The sequence below is a fragment of the Otolemur garnettii genome, unplaced genomic scaffold (assembly GCF_000181295.1).
Source record: "Otolemur garnettii isolate 467f Iridium unplaced genomic scaffold, OtoGar3 scaffold00035, whole genome shotgun sequence".
Classification (NCBI taxonomy): Eukaryota; Metazoa; Chordata; class Mammalia; order Primates; family Galagidae; genus Otolemur; species Otolemur garnettii.
In genome coordinates, this window is record NW_003852430.1 from 2,985,274 (window position 1) to 3,006,218 (window position 20,945).

The window sequence follows — 20,945 nt, forward strand, 5'->3', positions numbered from 1 at the left end:
TGCAATGTTCACGAAGTTCTGGTGCTCAGAGTTCTGGTGCACATTTATATTCCCAATAATGCACAACATTCTCCATTCCCAGTTACTCTTCACCATCCACGGATGCATCCACGTTACTGTGGGTTTGAACATGACTTATTACTTTTGCTTTAAAGCTTTTCCTTAGGGGCCTGCGTGTGAGAGTTGAAACCTCAGTTAAACTTTGTTTCCTCTCTCTGAAATCTGTCCGTGTGTTTTAACCATTCATTCATTCAAGAAATAATTAATGATGGTCTATGCTAAGCATTGTTGGAGTTTACGTGTGACACAAAAATAAAGATATGGCTATATGCTCAAAGTACTCATCATCTGCCAAATATCTTCCTTTATTTTCTTAATGACAATTTATCTTATTGTTTACATTTGGTGGAACCTACTATTATCTGCAATAATATACTATGTCATTGTCTGGTTATTTAAGTAAAATTTAAACATTTATTTCTCCTCACTTCTACTCCTGATCACATCCTGGGCACCTTCTCTGTGAAGCTGAGTCAACAAACGGTGGCTATTCCTGAACATGGAACCCTTGATTCCAAAGAGGTAAATGTAAGATACAATTGGAGATGTAGTTGGCCATTTCTCTATTTCCATGTGACATTAGATTGTAGAAATAAACCAGTTTTTTAAAAAAATGCTAACAAAATCAAGCTTTTCTCATGTCGGGGTACAGTTGTTTATTTACTGGTTTCATTTAGTATTGCATGCATTGAATACTTGATTCTGAATTTTTGTGTTACTTTACTAAGAAGAATGTTCTCCAGTTCCACCCAGGTTAATACAAAAGATATAAAGTCCCCATCTTCTTTATGGATGAATGCTATTCCATGGTATATGTATATCACAGTTTATTAATCCATTTATGAGTTGATGGGCACTTGGGTTGATTCCACATCTTGGTGATTGTGAATTGGGCTGTGATGAACATTCTAGTGCAAATGTCCTTATGGTAAAATGATTTTTTTCTTCTTGGTAGATATTTAGTAATGGGATTGCAGGATCAAGTGGAAGTTCACTTTTAGCTTTTTCTGGGTTCCTCATATTTCTTTCCATAGAGGGTGTATGAGTTTGCAATCCTACCACTCTCCTACCAGCAGTGTGAGAGTGTTCTCTTCTGTTCACTTCCACATGCTGGGATTTTGGGATGTGGGCTGTTCTCACTGGGGTTAGTGACATCTCAGCATAGTTTTCATTTGCATTTCTCTGATGATTAGGAATAATGAGCATTTTTTCATGTGTTTGTTGGCTATTTATCTGCCTTCTTCAGAGAAGATTCTGTTCATGTTTCTTGTCCACTTATGAATGGGATTGTTTGCCTTTTTCTTGTTGATTAGTTTGTGTTCTCTGTAGATTCTAGTTATCAGCCCTTTGTCAAATTCATAGCATGTGAATATTTTCTCCCGTTCTGAAGGTTGTCTGTATGCTTTAGTGGTTGTACCCTTACCTATGCAGAAGCTTTTTGGTTTGATCATGTCCCACTCATTTATTTTTCATGTTGCTACAGTTGCCCTTGGCAACTGGGGTCTTCTTTATAAAATATTGGAAAATATTTTCCCAGGCCAAAGTTGTGAAGAGTTTTTTCAATGCTTTCTTCTAGAATTTTTGTCATTTCATGTCTTAAATTTAATTTTTTTTATCCAGTGAGAGCCAATTTTCATAAGTGGTGAGAAGTGCTAGTCCAGTTTCAGTCTTCTGCATGTTTTCCCTGCACTCTCTATTAAATAGGCGTTCTTTCCCCCAGTGCATGCTTTTGTTTGGTTTATTGAAGATCAAGTGGCAAAACATGGCTGGGTTTATCTCCACATTTCCTATTTCATTCCATAGATGTATATCTTTATTTTTGTGACAATACCACACTGTTTTGCTCACTGTAGACTTACAGAATAACCTGAAGTTTGGTAATGTGATGACCTATTATTTGTTTTTATTTCTTTTAAGTGCATTGTTTATGTGGGTTTTTTTCTGGTTCAGTGTAAAATGAAGTACTATTTTTTCAAGTTCTTCAAAGTATGACATTGGTGCTTTGATGGGGATTGCATTGAACCTGTAAATTGCTTTGAGTAGTATGGATATTTTAACAATGTTGATTCCTCCCATCCATGAACATGGTATGTTGTTCCATCTGTCAATACCTTTGCTGTTTCTTTTCTCAGAGTTTCACAGTTCTCTCTGTAAAGATCCTTCATGTCCTTTGTTAAGTATATTCTCAGCTATTTCATTTTCTTTAAAGCTACTGTGAAGGGTACTGTGTCTTTGATTTGATCCTAAGCTTGACTGTTATTGGAGTATATGAAGGTTACTGATTTGTGGACATTGATTTTGTACCCAGTCAGGTTAACTATATTCCTTGGTCACTTCCAGGAGTCTTATGGTTGAGGCTCTGGAGTTTTCTAAGTATGAGATAATGTCATCAGCAAGGACCTCTTTGTTCCCATTTGTATACCCTGGATATCCTTCTTTGGGGGAAGGGGGGAGAAAGGAAAGAGCTTAAGAAAGGAGGGAGGAGGATTGGTAAGCTCTCACCTAATGTGCATAATGTAAGGTTATACAGCATACCCCCTGGGTGAAGGGCTCAATTACAACTTGAACTTTATCTAACAAACACATACAATGTAGCCTAATCATTTGTATCCTCATATTAATCTGAATTAACACAACACAACACAACAAAAACAAAAATGTTAACAAAACCATGCTTTGGTTGTTTATATTTTCAAGAGACTAGGTCTCACTCTGTCACCCAGGCTGGGGTACCATGGTGCCATCACAGCTTACTGCAGCCTCATACTCCTGGGATCAAGGGATCTTTCCACCTCAGCCTCCTAAGTAGCTGGGAATAGAAGTGCATGCCCCCAAGCCCAGCTATCATGCTTTGTTTTTAAAGAATATGACTCACTGGCCCAGTCAGTATTGGTCAGAAACATCTGATAGTGAAATAAGTAAACTCTTACTATGGCTTGGTGTGAAAGGTGGCCGTAGAATTCCCCTTGTGTGTTGCATTTAACTATAAACCAAGTCCTTCTACCCTGAGTGTCTGTCTTTGTGATTTTTCTCTTCGGATTCACATGTGAAATCACTATTGTCTTCTTTCCCTAGAGCAGTGTTTGTCAACCTTTTTTACCTCATGGCACACTTGAACCTGTAGTTAAACTTCCACAGCACACTTAAATCATGTTGATTAAAGAAAAGAGTTAAAAACAGAATATACTTCCTGTGCTTTGACCTTCTTTAGAAAATAATTTAATTACTGATCTTTAAAAAATCTCTCAGTACACTTACAATCCTCTCACCGCACACCAGTGTGCTGTGACACCCTGGTTGAAAATCACTGCTCAGTGGGTCAATGGATGTTGCATAATCCAGATGGTGTGTTTGAGGGGTTGGAGTAGCAGTGTCACGTGGTGTCTCAGCTTCAGTCCATTGGAGGGTGACTGCTTGGCTTATAGAGCGCCCCCCTGTCCTCACCAGGTGAATTTTGGACATGGTGTGTAGCTTAAGGACAGAAGCATACCAGCTCAATCGTGGACTCTACGTTTCATGTAAAGGTTTACCTTCTTTCATGTTTTGAGCTGACAAGCAGAAAAATAAATGAAAACAACCCTCTCTTATTTTCATGAATGCTATACTGTGGAGACAAAAAAAAAATTCTGTAAAGAAATATTCCCTCTCTGGTTTAATTCTGTGTTCATTAAAAGCAAGAATAGTTGAATAATTTTTTTTCTACATCCTCTCAGGTAAAGTGGAAATGAAATGAAAAAGTACTTTAAAAAAAAAAACCTATCTTTAAGAAGGGAAATGCGTGAGCTCAGACATCCATTTTAGATCCCCTCACAAATGAAGCATACTTAATATTGCAGCCTCCAAGCATAATAGACAAGAAGGAATGAGAAAATTCAAATGAAATCTTAATTTCATCCAGGGACATTTTCCATAATTTAGGACATATTATCCACTATTCATAAATTGATATTCCTATTCTGCCAATTTTAAAACTTCTATCACAGAAGATGGATGTGGCATTCTACTATAGCATTGGTCATTAAAATATAAAGGTGTACTGTGAGTAGGTGGGTATTTATATCCCTCACTATACCTCTGATTACTTTTTATGACACATTTTTACAAATAGGATTATTGAGTCTATGAGTATGGGCATCTGAAGACTTTTGACACATCCAGCTAAATTGCTGTCCCAAGCAATTATAGCAGTTGATCCTATGGAGAGTGTATTATAATGTCTGTCTGTATGCTGATCATTGTTATCATTAGCAAGTTATTGAGAAGTTACTGTATGTTAGAAAGAGTGCTGTGCACTTTGTCTTAATGTTTCACAAAACATACTAAGTTACCTATCATGATGATTCCTTTTATAGGTGAGGAAACTAGGAATAAGGGGAATCATCTATTGCCTAAAGTGATATAGCTAGGAAGTGTCTGTGTAAAGATCAACTTCAGTTCTGCCTGCCCGGAGCCTATGAGCACTTACTCACTCTAGCTAATATCTAAATTAATCTACAGTAAGATTGTTACTTTAGATAAAGATATTTATCTAAATTTCTATCTATGCTATCCAAATGTTTATCTCTTTTAAAATGATATTTTAAATTTTTTGCCAGTTTAAAAGGGGAAGTAATTTTTTCCATTACTTTGCACATTAAAAGTTCTGTATTTCTTTTCTTAAATTTATTTATTTATTTTTCATTAAATCATAGCTGTGTGCATTAATGCAGTCATGGGGTACAATGTGCTGGTTTTATATACAATTTGAAATATTTTCACCAAACTGGTTAACATAGCCTTCATGGAGTTTTCTTAGTTATCGTGTTAAGACATTTATATTCTACATTTAGTAAGTTTCACATGTACCCTTGTAAGATGCACCATCGGTGTGGTGCCACCAATTACCCTCCCTCCACCCATCCTGCCCCCTCCCCTCCCTTTCCCCTTTCCCCATATTCTTGAGATCTAAATTTATTTTTATCTATTTTGTTTTCGTATTATCTTATGCATTTATCCACTGATATGGTAATATTTTTCTTATTGGGTACCTGTTTTATATATTAAAGATATTAACTCTTTGTCAAATGTCTCAGCCCTGAAAGGGCTGAAAATATGAAGGTGTCAAATTGTATAATATTGAAAAGTTGTACATACACACGGCCGAAAGTAGAAGAAAGATTAAATAAATTTGAACATTACAGATGAATGTAAAAAAAAAAAAAACAATCAGATGTCTTTCTCTCAAATAGTAATTTTGGTGTGAGTTCACATTGGTTTTATCTACACAATAAAATAAAATCAATTGTTTATTTGAATAACAAAAGCATCCAGTTCAGATAATAAATTGAGAATTTCTGAATGTTAGGTAATGTGAAAGACTTTCTGTTACTGAAGAGAACAGAGTGGGTGGAGTATCTGTATTTTTTTACACCGATTATCACAATCTTGAAGACAAACTTAAAATTAAGCTAGCAGATAAGATTGCCAAAAAAAAAATTTTGACTCAGGTTTGCAATATATGGACAATGTCAGAAAGGAAAATAAGAGTTTGAAGTTTAACATCTGTGAGAGACAGTGTTAATATTAAAATGAACATAAATAATTAAGCAAAAGGCCATTTTTTCCCAGTATTTTATTTCTTGGTAATATTGGCACATTTTGGAAAAATTTAACAACTTTTTACAACACCTTATGATATGTGGTTGTACGCTAATATTAACCCATGTATTTTTTCCCAAACCCTTTCTGTTATTTATTTGCCCACATACTTGCCCACATAAACAAAAAAAAATCTGTTTTTATAAAGTAATTCTGTTCTTTGGACTATCTGGCTTAAAGAACAAACCCAATGCAAATAAAGAATTATGGTAGAGCCCTTGATTAGGTCTCAGAATTTTCCCCCTGGTTTTTCTTTCAATTACTAAAGGTAGTCGTCTGTTTTGCTTATTACCAGACACTTATTTCTTGAATCCAATCATGCAATTTGTAGATACATTTTTAAAAATTAATTGAGTGATTTATTTAAATACACACAGACCCCAGATTTATCTGATTTGCTACACCTATCATTTTTGTAACTTATGATTTCTAATGTTCATTTCAAAGAAAATAACTCAGAAGAAGAATTCCACTTATTATCTAGCTCAGTGGTGCAATGCTGGCTGAACATTAGAATCACTCGTAGTGACTTTTGAAACACACCAATAGCAAGGCTCCACTCCAGACAAATTAAATCCAGACTCTCTGAAGGTAGGCAAAGACCTTTAAAATTTCCCCCAGGTGATTCAAATGTGCAGCAAGCATTGAGATTCTCAAATTACAGCTCCTTCATTGGCAAGTTAATAAAGCCAATCAAATCTGTTATTTAACTTTGAAAACAAAAAAGAGAACGTAAAAACATGAGGCTTGTAAAATAATGTGTGGTAGACTCTCACCTCCTGAGCACAATGTAAGCTTATTTGGCACACCTCCACGGGTGAAGGGCTCACTTACAACTTCGACTTTACTGAACAAATACAAGCAATGTAGCCTAGTCCCATGTACCCTGACATTAATCTGAGATAAAAAATAAACTAAAAAAGAAAAAATATATTTTGTTTCAGTGAATACTCTTAATTACTGAAAATTTGAGTGACCAATTCCTGTCCAATGGCATGCAGGAATAATATGTGCTTTAACTTGTGGTAGATTAATTTTGAGAGATCTGTTCTATTTTGAGAGTCATTGTACTTTTCTTAGTAGAACATAATGCTTTATTTATGTTTTCCCGGACATACTACTCAAGGTTTAGAAACTGCTCAGGCTGGGGTTGGAATAGTATTTGGTATGTGTACACATATACCAGCTGAGTCTGGGGAATTAGTGCCAAATTCCAAATAATGTTTTATTTGTACTTTATATGACACTCAAGATACTTGGTCACAGGTGAACCCTCATATAAGCAGAAGAGATCCCTAAATAATCTATTTGTCTAATGCATCCTCTGACTGATCAATTTTCCAGTGATAGCACTTTTGTAGATTTTCCCTGTTCACACCAATGCAGTAATCTCCAAGTAGGCGAGTATTAACATCACACAGGAGAGCATCTCCCTGCCTGAGACAGATGATTTCTGAGTTGAGTTACCCAGGAGAAAATTAAATTCTAGTAGAAACAATTATTCCTGCTGTATTTATCCCGTCTTGTGAGCTCAGCAACTCTTTCTTCTGCAATGATTCTATAACCCGCTTCCCTTTCCACAGGCTTAATTGTGCAAGTCATGCTGGGGAATGAGATATAAACAGATCTGCTACTCTTTGCAAGACTTGCTACAGGCAGCCCTAGGACTGCTGTATTTTATTTTCAACTTGAGGGTTAGTTGGTTTGTAAGAAGAGGATTAGATGTATTTGACTCTGACCTTTCAGATTCAGTTGTTATTAACACAACTTGAGAACTAATCATTCACTAGCTGCCCATGAAACACACACTAAGCAAATTCTTTTCCTGTTTTCTTGCTTCTTCTCTTTGCAGATTTTTGATAAACATTGAAGGGTTGGCAAGAGAACAATTTACCTACAAAGGTGATGATAACTGATTGGCCACTTTGGTGGCACGTAAGCTTTTTGTGTTCACTTTATTTTGAATTTCAGAACCTCTACAGATACCTGTGATTCTAGTCTTATAAATCAACCATCCTGTTCCTTTATGTTTATTCACCAGAGAGAAAAGAGAAATGAAGTAACTTGTTCACAGAAGCTACTCTCATTTTCTGGTTTGAATCAAGGGTAAAAATAAAATTATCAAGAGGAATCGGCTCTTTCTATTCCCTTCAGACATTTTCCCAAAAATATTATTTCTCAAAATCAAGCCTTGATGAATCTGAGAGTGCTGAGAGTTCAAGGTTGTAATCTCAGGCAAGAACTTGGTACCTGGATTGCTATTATCTGCTGATTAAAGGAAGATTTGTAGGCTTTGGTAGACAACTGGCTACAGGAATAGGGTATACTTGTCTTATAAAAATAAGGCAAAGGTAAATTTGTCATATAAAAATAAAGACACCTAATACTGGCTCCTGAATGGATGGCCACTTTGCCTAGGAACTCCTGTGGATAAAGAAATCACAAAAAGAAAGATATTCCTACCCCCCAGATTTGGCAGCAATGAACCCATCAAAATAAATGACTTTCCTGTGGTGTAAGCCCCCATCCTGTTTTGGGGAAATACAATTAAATACCTTTTGGCTAACTCAGAAGTCTTCTTCACAAAGATAGTAGTGAAAGAAAAGCTCTTACTGAATAAACATTAAAATAAAACGTGATGGATATCTCAGGCAAACTGCTAAGGGACTGCAAAGAGAGGAAAAAACGCTTACCTTTCCTATAGCCAAGCAGGTACACCTGTTATGTGTATGTTCTTAAGATAAACAGTAATTAAATTTGTCCTCGAGTAAGACAACTTGACAGCACCATTTATTACACAGAGTTAATCCTAAATTCACCCAGAATTTGAGGTGAGCATCTGTGTCTGCTATACACAAGGGAAGGGAAAAATAAGCTTCTCATTATTTAGTGCCAGAGGTAGTTTACAACTTGGAGCCAGCCGAGTATCAACTGCAGTTGGGGTCTTCCCCTCCCTGGAAACCAGAAGGCAGTGATGCTGTCTTCTTTGGTGCCCAAGTCCTTGAGAAGGACTCTACTGGGTCTGACAAAATACTCACCTCATTTCCAAAGGGAAAACTTAACTATATTTCAAAGACAGGAGGATGCACTTACAATGACTAGTTTTCTAAAGCAAATGCTGTAAGAAAAATAAGGGGGAGGGAAACCTCTTAACCTTTATTCAGTAGGGAGAATGAAGCCTCTTAATTACCATTCATTCTTAAACTTGGTGGGCAAGCATCAGAACTAAACTTTGAGAGAGTGTGACTCTGAAGTAGCCAATAAAAAGAAGGAGGTCTCATTTGTTTTCTAAGAACTCAGTTAAATCTATTCTAAGAGAGGTGGGAGTATCACAGTGTGGGTGTCTTCCCTTTAAAGGCACTCAACAGTTTATAGGTGTTTAGTGTTGTAATGAGTCACTTTAAAGCTGAGCAGAAGTCAGGAGTTAAAAGACCTTACAACTCCTCTGTGTGATGGCTTAGGAGACTATTTCTAATCTTTCCAGAGAAACAGATTGGGGTTAATAATTATTTGGAAATCAGGGCATAGAGTTCTGACCTAAGAGATTCTTATACCAGATCTTGTGCTTTTGTACTAAAGTTAATAGTTATATAAATGTGCAAAATACATTTGAAATCTTTCAGAAAGGCCAAGGCAGGTGAATTGCCTTGAGAGCAGCCTGAGCCAGAGCAAGCCCTCATCTCTAGAAATAGCCGGGGGTTAAAAAAATAAATATGCAGCATTTAATAATGTCATGGGATACATTTTCTGGAAATGGCTTTTCGTTCTGGATACATGAGGTCTGGGTTTTATATTTACAAGAACATATATGTAGATCATTTTGCTTTCATTATGCAGGAAAGAGTTTGCCTATTTGGTTTTACACTAAAAGGGAATAAAAAACCAATTTACGCAGCACATTCTTTAAAAAAAAAGAAACTGTAACACTGGATTAAAGTTTCACAAGACAATATCACTCATTACCCACAGTTGAATTTGACTCTGTTCAAAATGAAGATTTTCAAAGTCTCCTAAATTCTTTCTTATATCTAAAATAAGTGTGTCGCTAATTGGCAAAATGATAAAACGCAAAGCCTTCACTGCCAGCGTGCTAGTCTGAAAGGAGGATTTATTTATTTAATAATCTGTGTGTCTCAAATGATCAGCTCTGCTCTGCCCAGTTGGTTAGCTCTTTACCGATATACTGATATTGGCAAAGCAAAGCGAAAACTTCATAAAATGTCTAAAATGATGGCTCTATCTGTCAGAGCATCATACATCATTTCCAACCAGCTGCTAAATGGTAGCGCCAAACATTACTTTGATCTGCCCGTGGGTTCAGGAAGAGCTGAGAAAGTGTGCTGAAGTTTGCCAGCGTGATGCCAGGGTATCAACCACCTCATCCTCTTCAATCTGATTTCATGATTTATCTAATTATAACATTTTATATTTGAAAGGGAACTTAGAGGGCACTTGGCTCCATGTTTTATTTTAATGGTATAATCCTATCTCCAGCGTGTTTCCTGATATATCTTTTGTTTAAACTTCTCTGGTGACAGTTGACTGTCTCACCAAGAAGACTCAGTACAAGTTTTAGTGTGACTAAGGTAACCTGGTAATGACTCCACTAACAACAAAAACAGAGAGAAAATGCGGAGTGAACTGGGGTTTAATGTGGAGCACTGTGGCCTTGGGTGTGATACTTAACCTTATCGAGCCTGAGTTTTGTTTTTTGTTAAAGCAAGCTATTATGGTGAAAAATATAGTATCTGTAAAGTGCTTCGATTATGTGATACATAATACTTAACAAGTGTTAGCCAAATGATGATGATTTATTTAAATTCTCATAATTTTCACTAGTAAATATTAGTACTTTCAGGGAAATCAAATTAACGGTGGTTTTTATTTGTTAGACAAGCTAAGGAAGAGATGTCTTTGAGTCACTGTCTCCTTTCAATAGAAAGCTGCAGAGAATTCCAGATGATGAGCTGCAGCTCACTTCTTATTTTATGACCATTGGGTTTCTAGGGCCTGACAAATCGGGGTAGTAATGAGACTACCCCCTTGTCTTAGTGTATTTTTTGTTCTTCCTTCTAGTCTACCAAATACACTTTCTCCTAATAACGCAGACTGTTCCATGTGTCACTGTCCCACTCAGCTTCTTGGCTGTGCCATGCCCTTTTCAAATCATAGCAAACTTAAAGCCACAACTCGGTCAGACCCTGCTTATTCACCCCACTGTCTGGCCCAGGCCAATGCAGAGAGAGTTATAGAATAACAACTGATCTTTATCCCCCACCAGCCATATTAGAACGCTCCCTTGCCAGCCATGAGTTCACACCTGGAAATGAAAGTTCTGGTCATTTCCTCCATTGGTGTCATTCTATCACATTATCCCATCAGAGTCATATATAAGAAATAAATTCCTCATCTTGCCCCCTCTTGTGTCTAACCTGTCTTCACAGTCGCTAACACCCACCACCACTCTGTGAAGTTTATCTTATCTGTTCCAGACAGTCTAACCCTATTACCTAGGAACACACTGAGATGGAGTGGATAAAGAAATCATTGGAATCGCTCTCCTACCACACAGCAACTTTATAAACTCCAGCAAATCGATACATGAAGAAAAAACAAGGGATTCTTTGCAGTCTGTCTTTTGTGATGCTTCACTTTGCAAACGCAGTGACTTAATCAAAACCCTTTTCATTCTGCCTTCTTGTTTCAGATGCCCCAATGCTAAAATAAAGGTAAAGTGGCCGCAAAGTCAGTGAAGGGTGAAGGGCGTGCCTGGGATATAGCAGTGCTGTTCCTTAAGGTTGCACAAGCCCCTCAAAACCACCTTGACTCCTTGGAGGAGAGCAGACTGCTCAGCTGAGCTCTCATGAGATTAGAATCTGACAGTGAAGTTAGAGCTGCACCTCTTACTATGCCACTCACTCACAGTGCAAACAGAAAGCAGCTGCTGAGGGCAGAGCACCCCACACTTTCCCTATTATGGCAGCAACCACTTTTTATATAAGATGTTCTGCTCAAATATTAATGTATAGTTTTCAGGCATTTTTTTTCCTGAGTGTATTCATCTCAATCAACCTACTATTTTCTCGTATTTTGCAGCAATGAAGTTGGAGCAGAAGCTGAAGACAGGCTGCTGAAGTTTTATGGAATGCTGGTGCTAACCACTTGCTAGATGGAACTTTTGTTTTTCTCAGAATGAGCGCTCCCTTTATGAACTGCAATGCAGCAGAAGAACTAAAAAGTTTGCTGCGGACATAGAGCATCACAGTACTCCACTCACACCCGGCACAGGAGAGATTTACCCACCACTTCTCGCCCCACCCTTCAAGCCTTTAATGCCTTCTATTAAGCTGACAGCAATACTAATGCGTACTAATGCGCCCCTATATTTGGCAGCCCAATAAAGGAGAATCATGGCTGAACAAAAGAACGGTTGTGATTATTTTTCAATACTAGTTTTATTTAATGCATACATTACCAGCTAAATCTAGTTTTATTTCCCTTTTGCTTTACTTTTTTTACATGTTAAAAAAACACACAACAGTTTTTAAAAGTACTTTTAGGGGACACTAATATTCAGAGATTCCTGGGGGAGATCGCGGACGAGAGAAAGTTGGCGTTTCTTCCACCACGCGCTGCCTTCCCAGGCTGCATGTCAGGATGAGCTCCGTGACCCCGGAGTGTCTCGGATCCTGCTCTCTCTCTGCCACCACCATGTGATTCCAGTGAAGGTTACTCCAGAATCGATTTCTTCCTATAATCTCAGAGGAACAGAGATGACAGAAGAACCCACAGTGCGCTGACAGTCCTGGGAGCCCTCGGAGGCAGGCCCTGAGGCCGCCACATCAGCCTTGTTCACACCTCCCCAGCAGTCTGTCCTGGCCTCCTGTATGTGGTTTCCTCCGTCTGCCCATCTGAGTAGCCTAGGACAATATGCGTTAAGGAAGGACCCACGGCAATTCCGGACAATGGACTCTTGATGGCAAAGGAGGTGCTTTCCTCACCCCTCGAGTACAGCCCATGATCCCCGGGAGCCAGTTCTAAGCCACAGCTCCCCAGTCACTGTTTTATCACCCCAATATCAGGGCAAATTAGGGAGAGCAACTGGGCTCCCTTATTCTCCAACAGCTATTTCAGAATGTTCTGTTATCAGGCATCAGCTGGCAATAGGCAATTCAAAGTTCTCATCACCCCCTCCATTGGTTTTAGAGGAGTGAAGGAGCCTCTATAAGTCTTTCTACATATCTCTCCTCCCCCAAACCGACAAAAACACTTCCTCACCAACCTGCTAAGTTATGTGAAACCTCCTTTAGAGGACTAATAATGATCTCCAAGATGCACTGAGCTCTCGTCATGAGCCAGGAGCCACAGCAAGGGCTTTATATGAACTGAATTCAACCTTCACAATGAACCTGGGAGGTAAGAAATATTATCCAAATTTCAGGTTTGTGAGAATAGGCTCCTCTAGATGGTTAAACCAAACTAGTAAGTGGTAGAGGCAGCATTCAAATCTGGGTAATCGGATTCTAAGATCAAGCCATTTACTCCATCATTGTTCCAGTCGGGCATGCATATATCTGAGGCCTCAGGAGTGAAAGGTTGGCTTGGTACACTCCCCAGCTCATGGGAGATTGCTATCCTAAGTTAGGGTGAGCTCCTCCTGGGCAGGCTTGATTGGCGTTTGATTATCATTTATAATAGTTTCTATCTTCCCTTCTCCTGCTACAGGCACACATTCTTTTGTGTTTAATGTCTGTCTTTTGCTCATGTATATTTTGAAGCTATACATTGTTTTGTCTGCATATATATCTAATGAAAATAAATGATATTGCTTATACTTTGTTTGTTTTGTCTTACTCAGCTCTATGTTTTCAAGTTCCATACACATGCTCTGTAGATGTCTAGAGGATTACTTCTGGCTGGTGGGGGCACACCATATTTTACCTACTCACCCACCTGGGCTTGGTCTCTCAGGTTGCCTTTTCTCTCTATCCTACCAACTTGTGATGCACTCCTTAAGTGTGTCCCCTTGTGGACCTCTGTAAAAATTTCCCTGGAATATATACCCAGGACTAGAATTATTTAGTACTGAAGTGTGTATGTACTTATCTTGCTTACATCCTTCCAGGTTGCCCTCTAGAAAGAGGTACATAAATTTTTATTCCCACCAACAATACATTATAGCTCTTATACTCACATCCCTGAGGACCTCTCTAATTTTGAAGGTCCAAGCTTTGAAATATTAGGCTACGCCATTACTGAAGGCAACTTTTAAAATGGGAAGATGCTTTAAACCTGGTGTCCTATTCATCCTAAGTTTTCCAATTCTGGAAGACTTTTATACCCTTCAACTCATGAACATTGTCAGCCAAGTATTGTCTTTATTTCACATTTCAACCTATTATAAATAACACAAACAGACTCTCTGAAAGAAGATATTTATTTGAGAATAGGGCATTGCAATGGGAATACATATCTCATAGTAAATTGTGAGCATATTCAGAAAGCTAAAGGAATATGAAGATTTTTAAAGGGAAAAAAATGAGAAGGATTATTTGGTCGTTTTGAAATCATTGTCTTCCTTGGCTACAAATATCAGTAAGGAGGATGACACCAGTTCAAGACTGGACAAGCAGTCGCTGGGCATAGGTCCTTACAGAAGTATTTTTTACATAAAATCGTGATGGCCTTCATGCAAAGTTGTGTTTTTTGCAGAGTCTTTTGTAATTGTTTTTGTTATCAAGCAAATAAGCATGAGAACTCTCTTGGCCTTCCCCAGCTTGTCAGGTATTTTTGTTTTGTTTTGTTTTGTTTAGTTTCTTTTTTTCTTTTTTACCTTAGTGATTCCATTTTGATTTTGACAACTTTCTCACACATTGGTGAAAAACTTGAGCCTGAAGTGTTACTTGACTGTGGTCGCCAAATTAGTGAATGGTAAACCCAGCACAAGCTCTTTTGATTCTCCTACTATGTTATTTCTATAAAAACAGGCTGCATCTGAACATCATGGTCTAATTAACGTGTCTGGTTTATCAGCAAAGATCAGAGACCTAAAAGCCTGAACACAGGAGGGGCCCGCACTGGTGTGCGAAGAACGTGGAGAACTGGCTGCTTTTCCGGACAGTGGGTAGAGCATTCAGTGCTGTACAGAGGTTGGGAGCACAGAGTGTGCTTCTGAGGAGGAAGGAGAAGGGAAGAGACAGTATGGAATAGAAAGATATTGAGGCTGCATCTTTATTTGGGTTTCCCCAGAAGCCGAATTGAAGGCAGCGGTTTAGTGTAAGTAGCTTATTTGGGAGGTGATCACCCGACACACTCATGAGAAAGTGAAGAAGCAAGCTAGAAAAGGGAAGGATCTGATAAAGAATTCATTATCATGCCAGTTGCTGCAGTGGACAACTGAAGCTTGTCAAAGACACAAGTTGAACAGTTCTAAGTTAAGTCAGTTTAGCAGAATGAAAACTGGGGCAGTTATTCTCCTATTCACCTTTACATAGCTGTGACTACCCTCTCTGTAAGGCTTTTTATGTCTGTTCTTTTGTTTGTGGGTGTTTGTTTTTGCTTTGTGACTTTGCATTATGCATCCCCAGTGAGACCCTTTATTTTCCTATGAAATTTTAATATTTGGGGAAAATGGGAAGTCTGTTGAATACAGCTCTTTCCAGTCTCTGAAGTAAAGTGCAGGGATTGCTAATTGAAAGCTTAAGTGGCAAGGGCATATTCTCTGAATTTTATCTATTGGGCAAGCAGAAAATTCTGCTATTAGGACCAGGAATAAAAATCCTTCTTTAACTAGATTGCTGTGGATATCCACATTTGAAATTTTAATTTTTTTTCCGATTCCATACAAAACGCAGAATCCTTTTTCCCATGTAGGTATTTTAATAGGGATGGCATTGATATGGTCGATTGCTCTGGCAAGTATAGACATTTTAACAATGTTGGTTCTTCCCAGCTATGAGAATGGTATGTTCTTCCATTTGTTAATGTTCTCTACCATTTCCTTTCTTAGGATTTTATAATTCTCTTTATAGAGTTCCTTCACCTCTTTTGCTAGGTATATTCCTAGGTATTTCATTTTCTTTGAAACTATGGTGAAGGGAGTTGTGTCCTTAATTAGCTTCTCATCTTGGCTGTTGTTGTATCCAAAGGCTGCTGACTTGTGGACATTGATTTTATATCCTGAGATATTACTGTATTTTTTGAAGAATTCCAGGAGTCTTGTGGTAGAGTCTTTGGAGTTCTCTAAGTATAAGATCATATCATCAGCAAAGAGAGAGACTTTGACCTCTTCTGCTCCCATTTGGATGCCCTTTATTTCCTTGTGTTGTCTAATTGTATTGGCTAGAACTTCTGCATTATGTTGAATAGTAATGGCAACAGAAAACAACCTTGTCTGGCTCCAGTTCTAAGTGGAAAGGCTTTCAGTTTAGCTCCATTTAGTAAGATATTAGCTGTGGGTTTGTCATAGAGAGCTTTGATCAGTTTAAGAAATGTGCCACCTATGCCTATCCTCTGCAGTGTTCTAATTAGAAAAGGATGCTGGATTTTATCAAATGCTTTTTCTGCATCTATTGAGAGGATCATATGGTCTTTGTTTTTGCTTCTGTTGATATGGTGAATAATGTTTATGGACTTGAGTATGTTAAGCCAGCCTTGCATCCCTGGGATGAAACCTACTTGATCATGATGTATGACTATTTTGATATAGCTAAGGCAGTTCTTAGTAATAAGAATAAAGCCAGGGGCATCAGCATACCAGATTTTAGGCTGTACTACAAGGCCACAGCATGGTACTGGCACAAAAATAGAGACATAGACATTTGGAATTGAATAGAAAACCAGGAAATGAAAGTCACAACCTACAACCACCTAGTCTTTGATAAACCAAACAAAAACATACACTAGAGAAAAGACTCCCTATTCAATAAATGGTGCTGGGAGAACTGGATATCCACATGCAAAAAACTGAAGCTGCACCCGCACCTCTATCTGCTCACAAAAATTGATTCAAGATGGATAAAGAACTTAAATTTAAGGCATGAAATGATAAAAATTCTCAAAGAAAGCTAAGAAAAACACTGGAAAATATTGGCCTAGGAAAAGACTTTATGAAGACGACTGCCGTGGCAATTGCACCAACAACCAAAATAAACAAATGGGACTTAATTAAACTGAAAAGCTTCTGTACAGCTAAGGAGACAACAACCAAAACAAAAAGACAACCTACACAATGAGAAAGGATATTTGCATATTTTGAATCAGACAAAAGCTTAATAACTAAGATCTATAAAGAACTCAAATTAATCCACATGGAAAAAAAGTCAACAATCCCATATATCAATGGGGGAGAGAGATGAACAGAACCTTCTCTCAAGAAGACAGATGAATGGCTAGCAAACATATGAAAAAATGCTCATCATCCTTAATTATTAGAGAAATGCAAATTAAAACCACCTTGAGATACCATCTAACCCCAGTGAGAATGTCCCATATCACAAAATCTCAAAACTGCAGATGCTGGCATGGATGTGAAGTGAAGGGAACACTTTTCCACAACCAGTGGGACTGTAAACAAATACAACCTTTTTGGAAGGAAGTATGGAGAAAACTCAAAGAACTCAAGCTAGACCTTCTGTTTGATCCTGCAATCCCAGTATTGGGCATCTATCCAGAAGGAAAAATAAAACAAAGCCCGTTTATTGTAAGGCCACTTGCACTAGATTGTTTATTGCAGCTCAATTTACAATCACCAAAATGTGGAAACAGCCAATGCCCCCCACCCCCATGAATGGATGAACAAGCTGTGGTACATGTATACCATGGAATACTACTCAGCCATTAAAAAATGGAGACTTCACAGCATTTGTCTTAACCTGGATGGAAGTGGAACACATTATTCTCAGTAAAGCATCACAAGAATGGAGAAACATGAATCCTATGTATTCAATTTTGATATAAGGACAATTAATGACAATGACACAGTGGAGGGTGGGGAAAGGGGACACCAGAGAGAGAGAGAAGGAGGAAGGGGGTGGGGGAAAGGAAGGGTTGAAAGAGGGAAGGAGGGAAGGCGGTGGCGTCTCAGGGTGTGACACATCTTGTATCCTCAATAAATCCTCAACAATAAAAAAAAAAAGAAATTAAATCAATTGTGTGAGAGGATAACTTGGTTTGTAAAAATAAAAGGTTGTTTTGCTTAAAGCAAACCCAGAGACCTTAGAATAATCTACTAGTAATTAGAAAATATTTCCAAATTTGTTTAACATGTATATATATTACATTGAGGGGATCTTTCACTCCTGTGGTATGTTGTAAAATTAAATATTATATTCCTCTCATGTGTTAGAATATATTTCTCTAAATTTATTTGACATAATACTTTTTAAAAATTTAATTAAAACCACACTTTAATTTCTTCTTATAAAGGGTTACTAATGGATTCCTTCAGCATTAATCACCTGAGCTCAAATTTTTCTTAACTGAAAACTCTGCAATAAATTCAAAAAGGCAGAACTATGCAGCAGGTAGAGAAAGCTTCATAAATAATAAAAAAAAAGAAAGAAAAAATTTCCCAGTGGGCAACAGATAGAGACTCAAGAATATTTGAACAGAATATGTAAAATAAAAACAATAGAAGACTCAAAGTAAAAACAAATTCTGTGCAATATTTAGCCAGGAGCCTACTTTGTGATAGAGAGACAAAGGTTGAGATAATAAAGGGAATGAGATGAGAAAATATTTCTCAAAAGGTTTAGTTTTGTCAAAATTGAGCCGAGTTAAATCACTCAAGGGAGTAGAAATTTCAGAGATTTTTGCCAACTCAGTTTTTGGATCAAAGTTATGTCTTTTTCTTTCTTTTTTTTCTTTAAATCAATATTAGTTTAGGTAAGAATAGCAGAAATTATATAAGAATTAAGGTTAGCAGCTTATATCTTTTTTATGATGAACAGATAAGTTTAGGTAAAACCTTTTACTTAAGTCATTGAAGATTGAGAAGGAAGTAGATTTCAAAAAATATGTGATAGGCCATACTCTGAATTTTCTTAAATTTGTCCTTAGTTATAAATGCATTAGTAGGTTCAAAAGAATTTGGAAAAGTATACCACCAAGGACCCAAACTTCTGTCAATTATTATATTCTAAGTTAGGAATTCTAGAAGAAAATTTTCTTTTCCAAGATTTATTTTGCACTAAACTAATAACATAAAACACCTACATTTTTCCCCTGAGTTTCCAGTCCTATCACTAATAGCATATGTTGCTTGAATTATTGCCCTAGTAATACCAAGAGAGAGAGATTAAATCCCAGTATTAGGATGAGGTAGCATTGGATTGAATTTTGGTCTTTTTGCCTCAAAGTTTTTTTCTAATTTTCTCCTACCACACACCAACCAGTTAATACTCCTTGGGTAAACACATCCCCTTGTATAAGCGTATATATCAGCCGGAGCTATTGAATAGAGATCTTGATAGGTAAACCTCTCTAAGAGCTCAGGCTGCAAATAGCTTCCTGTCTTTTATTTTTCATATCAGTAGCTTGTATCATCTGGGCTATGACCAGGACACCTGAGTGACTATGTCCTGGTACCGTCCTCTAGGTCCCCTTGCCCAAGACCTGTTGACATGCAACCCAGCAGCCCTTTGGGAGCTAAGTTGCACTTCTCCCAGCCAATCTTGTTGGGCACCATAGAAGTGATTTTTCCCAAATTAAAAAATCTGCTTCAAGGTGATTTGTTTCTTGAACTATTGATATAATCTTGTATTTTTTGTTTTCTGGTTTTGAGAATTCTGTCTTCCTTTGTAGTCCATCATGGTAGAGGAGGATTTGGTGGCATGCCACCTGTCTTTTACCTTTTCCTCTCTACATACTAGTGATCTACCACTCTGATACCAAAAACTGCTGTTGTATACACATATCACATTGTTCTCTGAAGATTCAAGAGAGTCTGGTGTGTTTTTTTTTTTAACAATTCAAAAACCAACTGCTAGATCACTCTCTCACTCTCAATAGTACATGTAGAATGCCACCTCTGCTCAAGAATGGCTTGAACAGGGTGGTGCCTGAGGCTCAAGGAGGAGGGTGCTGGCCCCATATACCAGAAGTGGCAGGTTCAAACTCAGCCCTGGCCAAAAAACCCCCCCAAAAAACAAAAAACAAAGAATGGCTTGAACACATACCTAATGTGAGAGAGAAATCCAGTTGTTAAGAGAAATCCAGTCACCTCTCCAAGATTTCTGTAAATTCCCCAGACTTTTATTTTCTTAAACCTCATCTAGAACAAATGCCTAGGTTTCATGGAACACTCATGTTCTAGTAATACTTTGCATCTTGCTGATGAACTCTTAGAGTGTCCACAGTAGGGGTAACATTCCCTTAATTTGGTAACCCCCACCGATAAGTCCTTAAACAAGGCATGAGTAGATTTTTATTGCAGATTTGTGGGTTATATCAAGGGCTAGGAGAGACAGAACTTATTACATGGTATCAGATGGCAGCCCACTTAAACTGGAGTTTAGACTTCTTGATTCTTTCTTTTTTTGTACTAAATTTTTTTTTTTAAAGACATAGTCTCATTCTGTCATCCTCAGCAGAGTGCTGTGGCATCACAGCTCACAGCAACCTCTAGCTCTTGGGTTTAGGCGATTCTCTTGCCTCAGCCTGCTAAGTGGCTGGGACTACAGGCACCTGCCACAACGCCCAGCTATTTTTTTTATTCCAGTTAGGCTGGGGCTGGGTTTGAACTCATTACCCTAGGTTTATGGGGCTGGCCCCCTACTCACTGAGCCACAGGTGCCGGCCCAGACTTCTTGATTCTTAAAACGGAATGAACCGTTTATGACAAAGTGGTGTCTTCAGCTTCTACCTTGGGGATTGGGGTCCTTCTTCTCTTATTTTCTCCCCTCAGCTCTACTCCATTCACTGATGGCTTCTTAATTTTTATGTAACTGTTTCAGTATCTCTTTCTCAGACCTTCATCCTATCTATCCAAAAGGCTTATAGATTTCCCTAAATGAAAATAGTGTCTTTTCACAGATTCCTACTGAAGAGGTAAGACAGTAATGTCATGGCATTGGTGCTCAGAAAGTCATAGCTAAAAATTTTATCTACAAATCTACCACAGTTTCCCCCCTTCTTACTTTATAGAAAGTATCATAAAACTTGAGCAAAGGCTCGGCACCTATAGCTCAACCGGCTACGGTGCCAGCCACGTACACCTAAGGTGGCAGGTTCGAATCCCCAGCCCGGAC

General features: G+C 37.9%; 1 protein-coding gene across 1 annotated transcript in view; it reads left to right on the forward strand.

Moving 5' to 3' along the window:
* MLIP (muscular LMNA interacting protein) overlaps nt 1-12,121 on the forward strand; it is a 158,536-nt gene extending 146,415 nt beyond the window's left edge. Inside the window, exons 13-14 of the mRNA XM_023513121.1 lie at nt 529-582; nt 11,794-12,121. Coding sequence (XP_023368889.1) covers nt 529-582; nt 11,794-11,799 — 60 coding nt within the window. The 3' untranslated portion in view covers nt 11,800-12,121. The remainder of the gene's footprint in view (nt 1-528; nt 583-11,793) is intronic.
* The last annotated feature ends 8,824 nt before the right edge of the window (nt 12,122-20,945 follow it).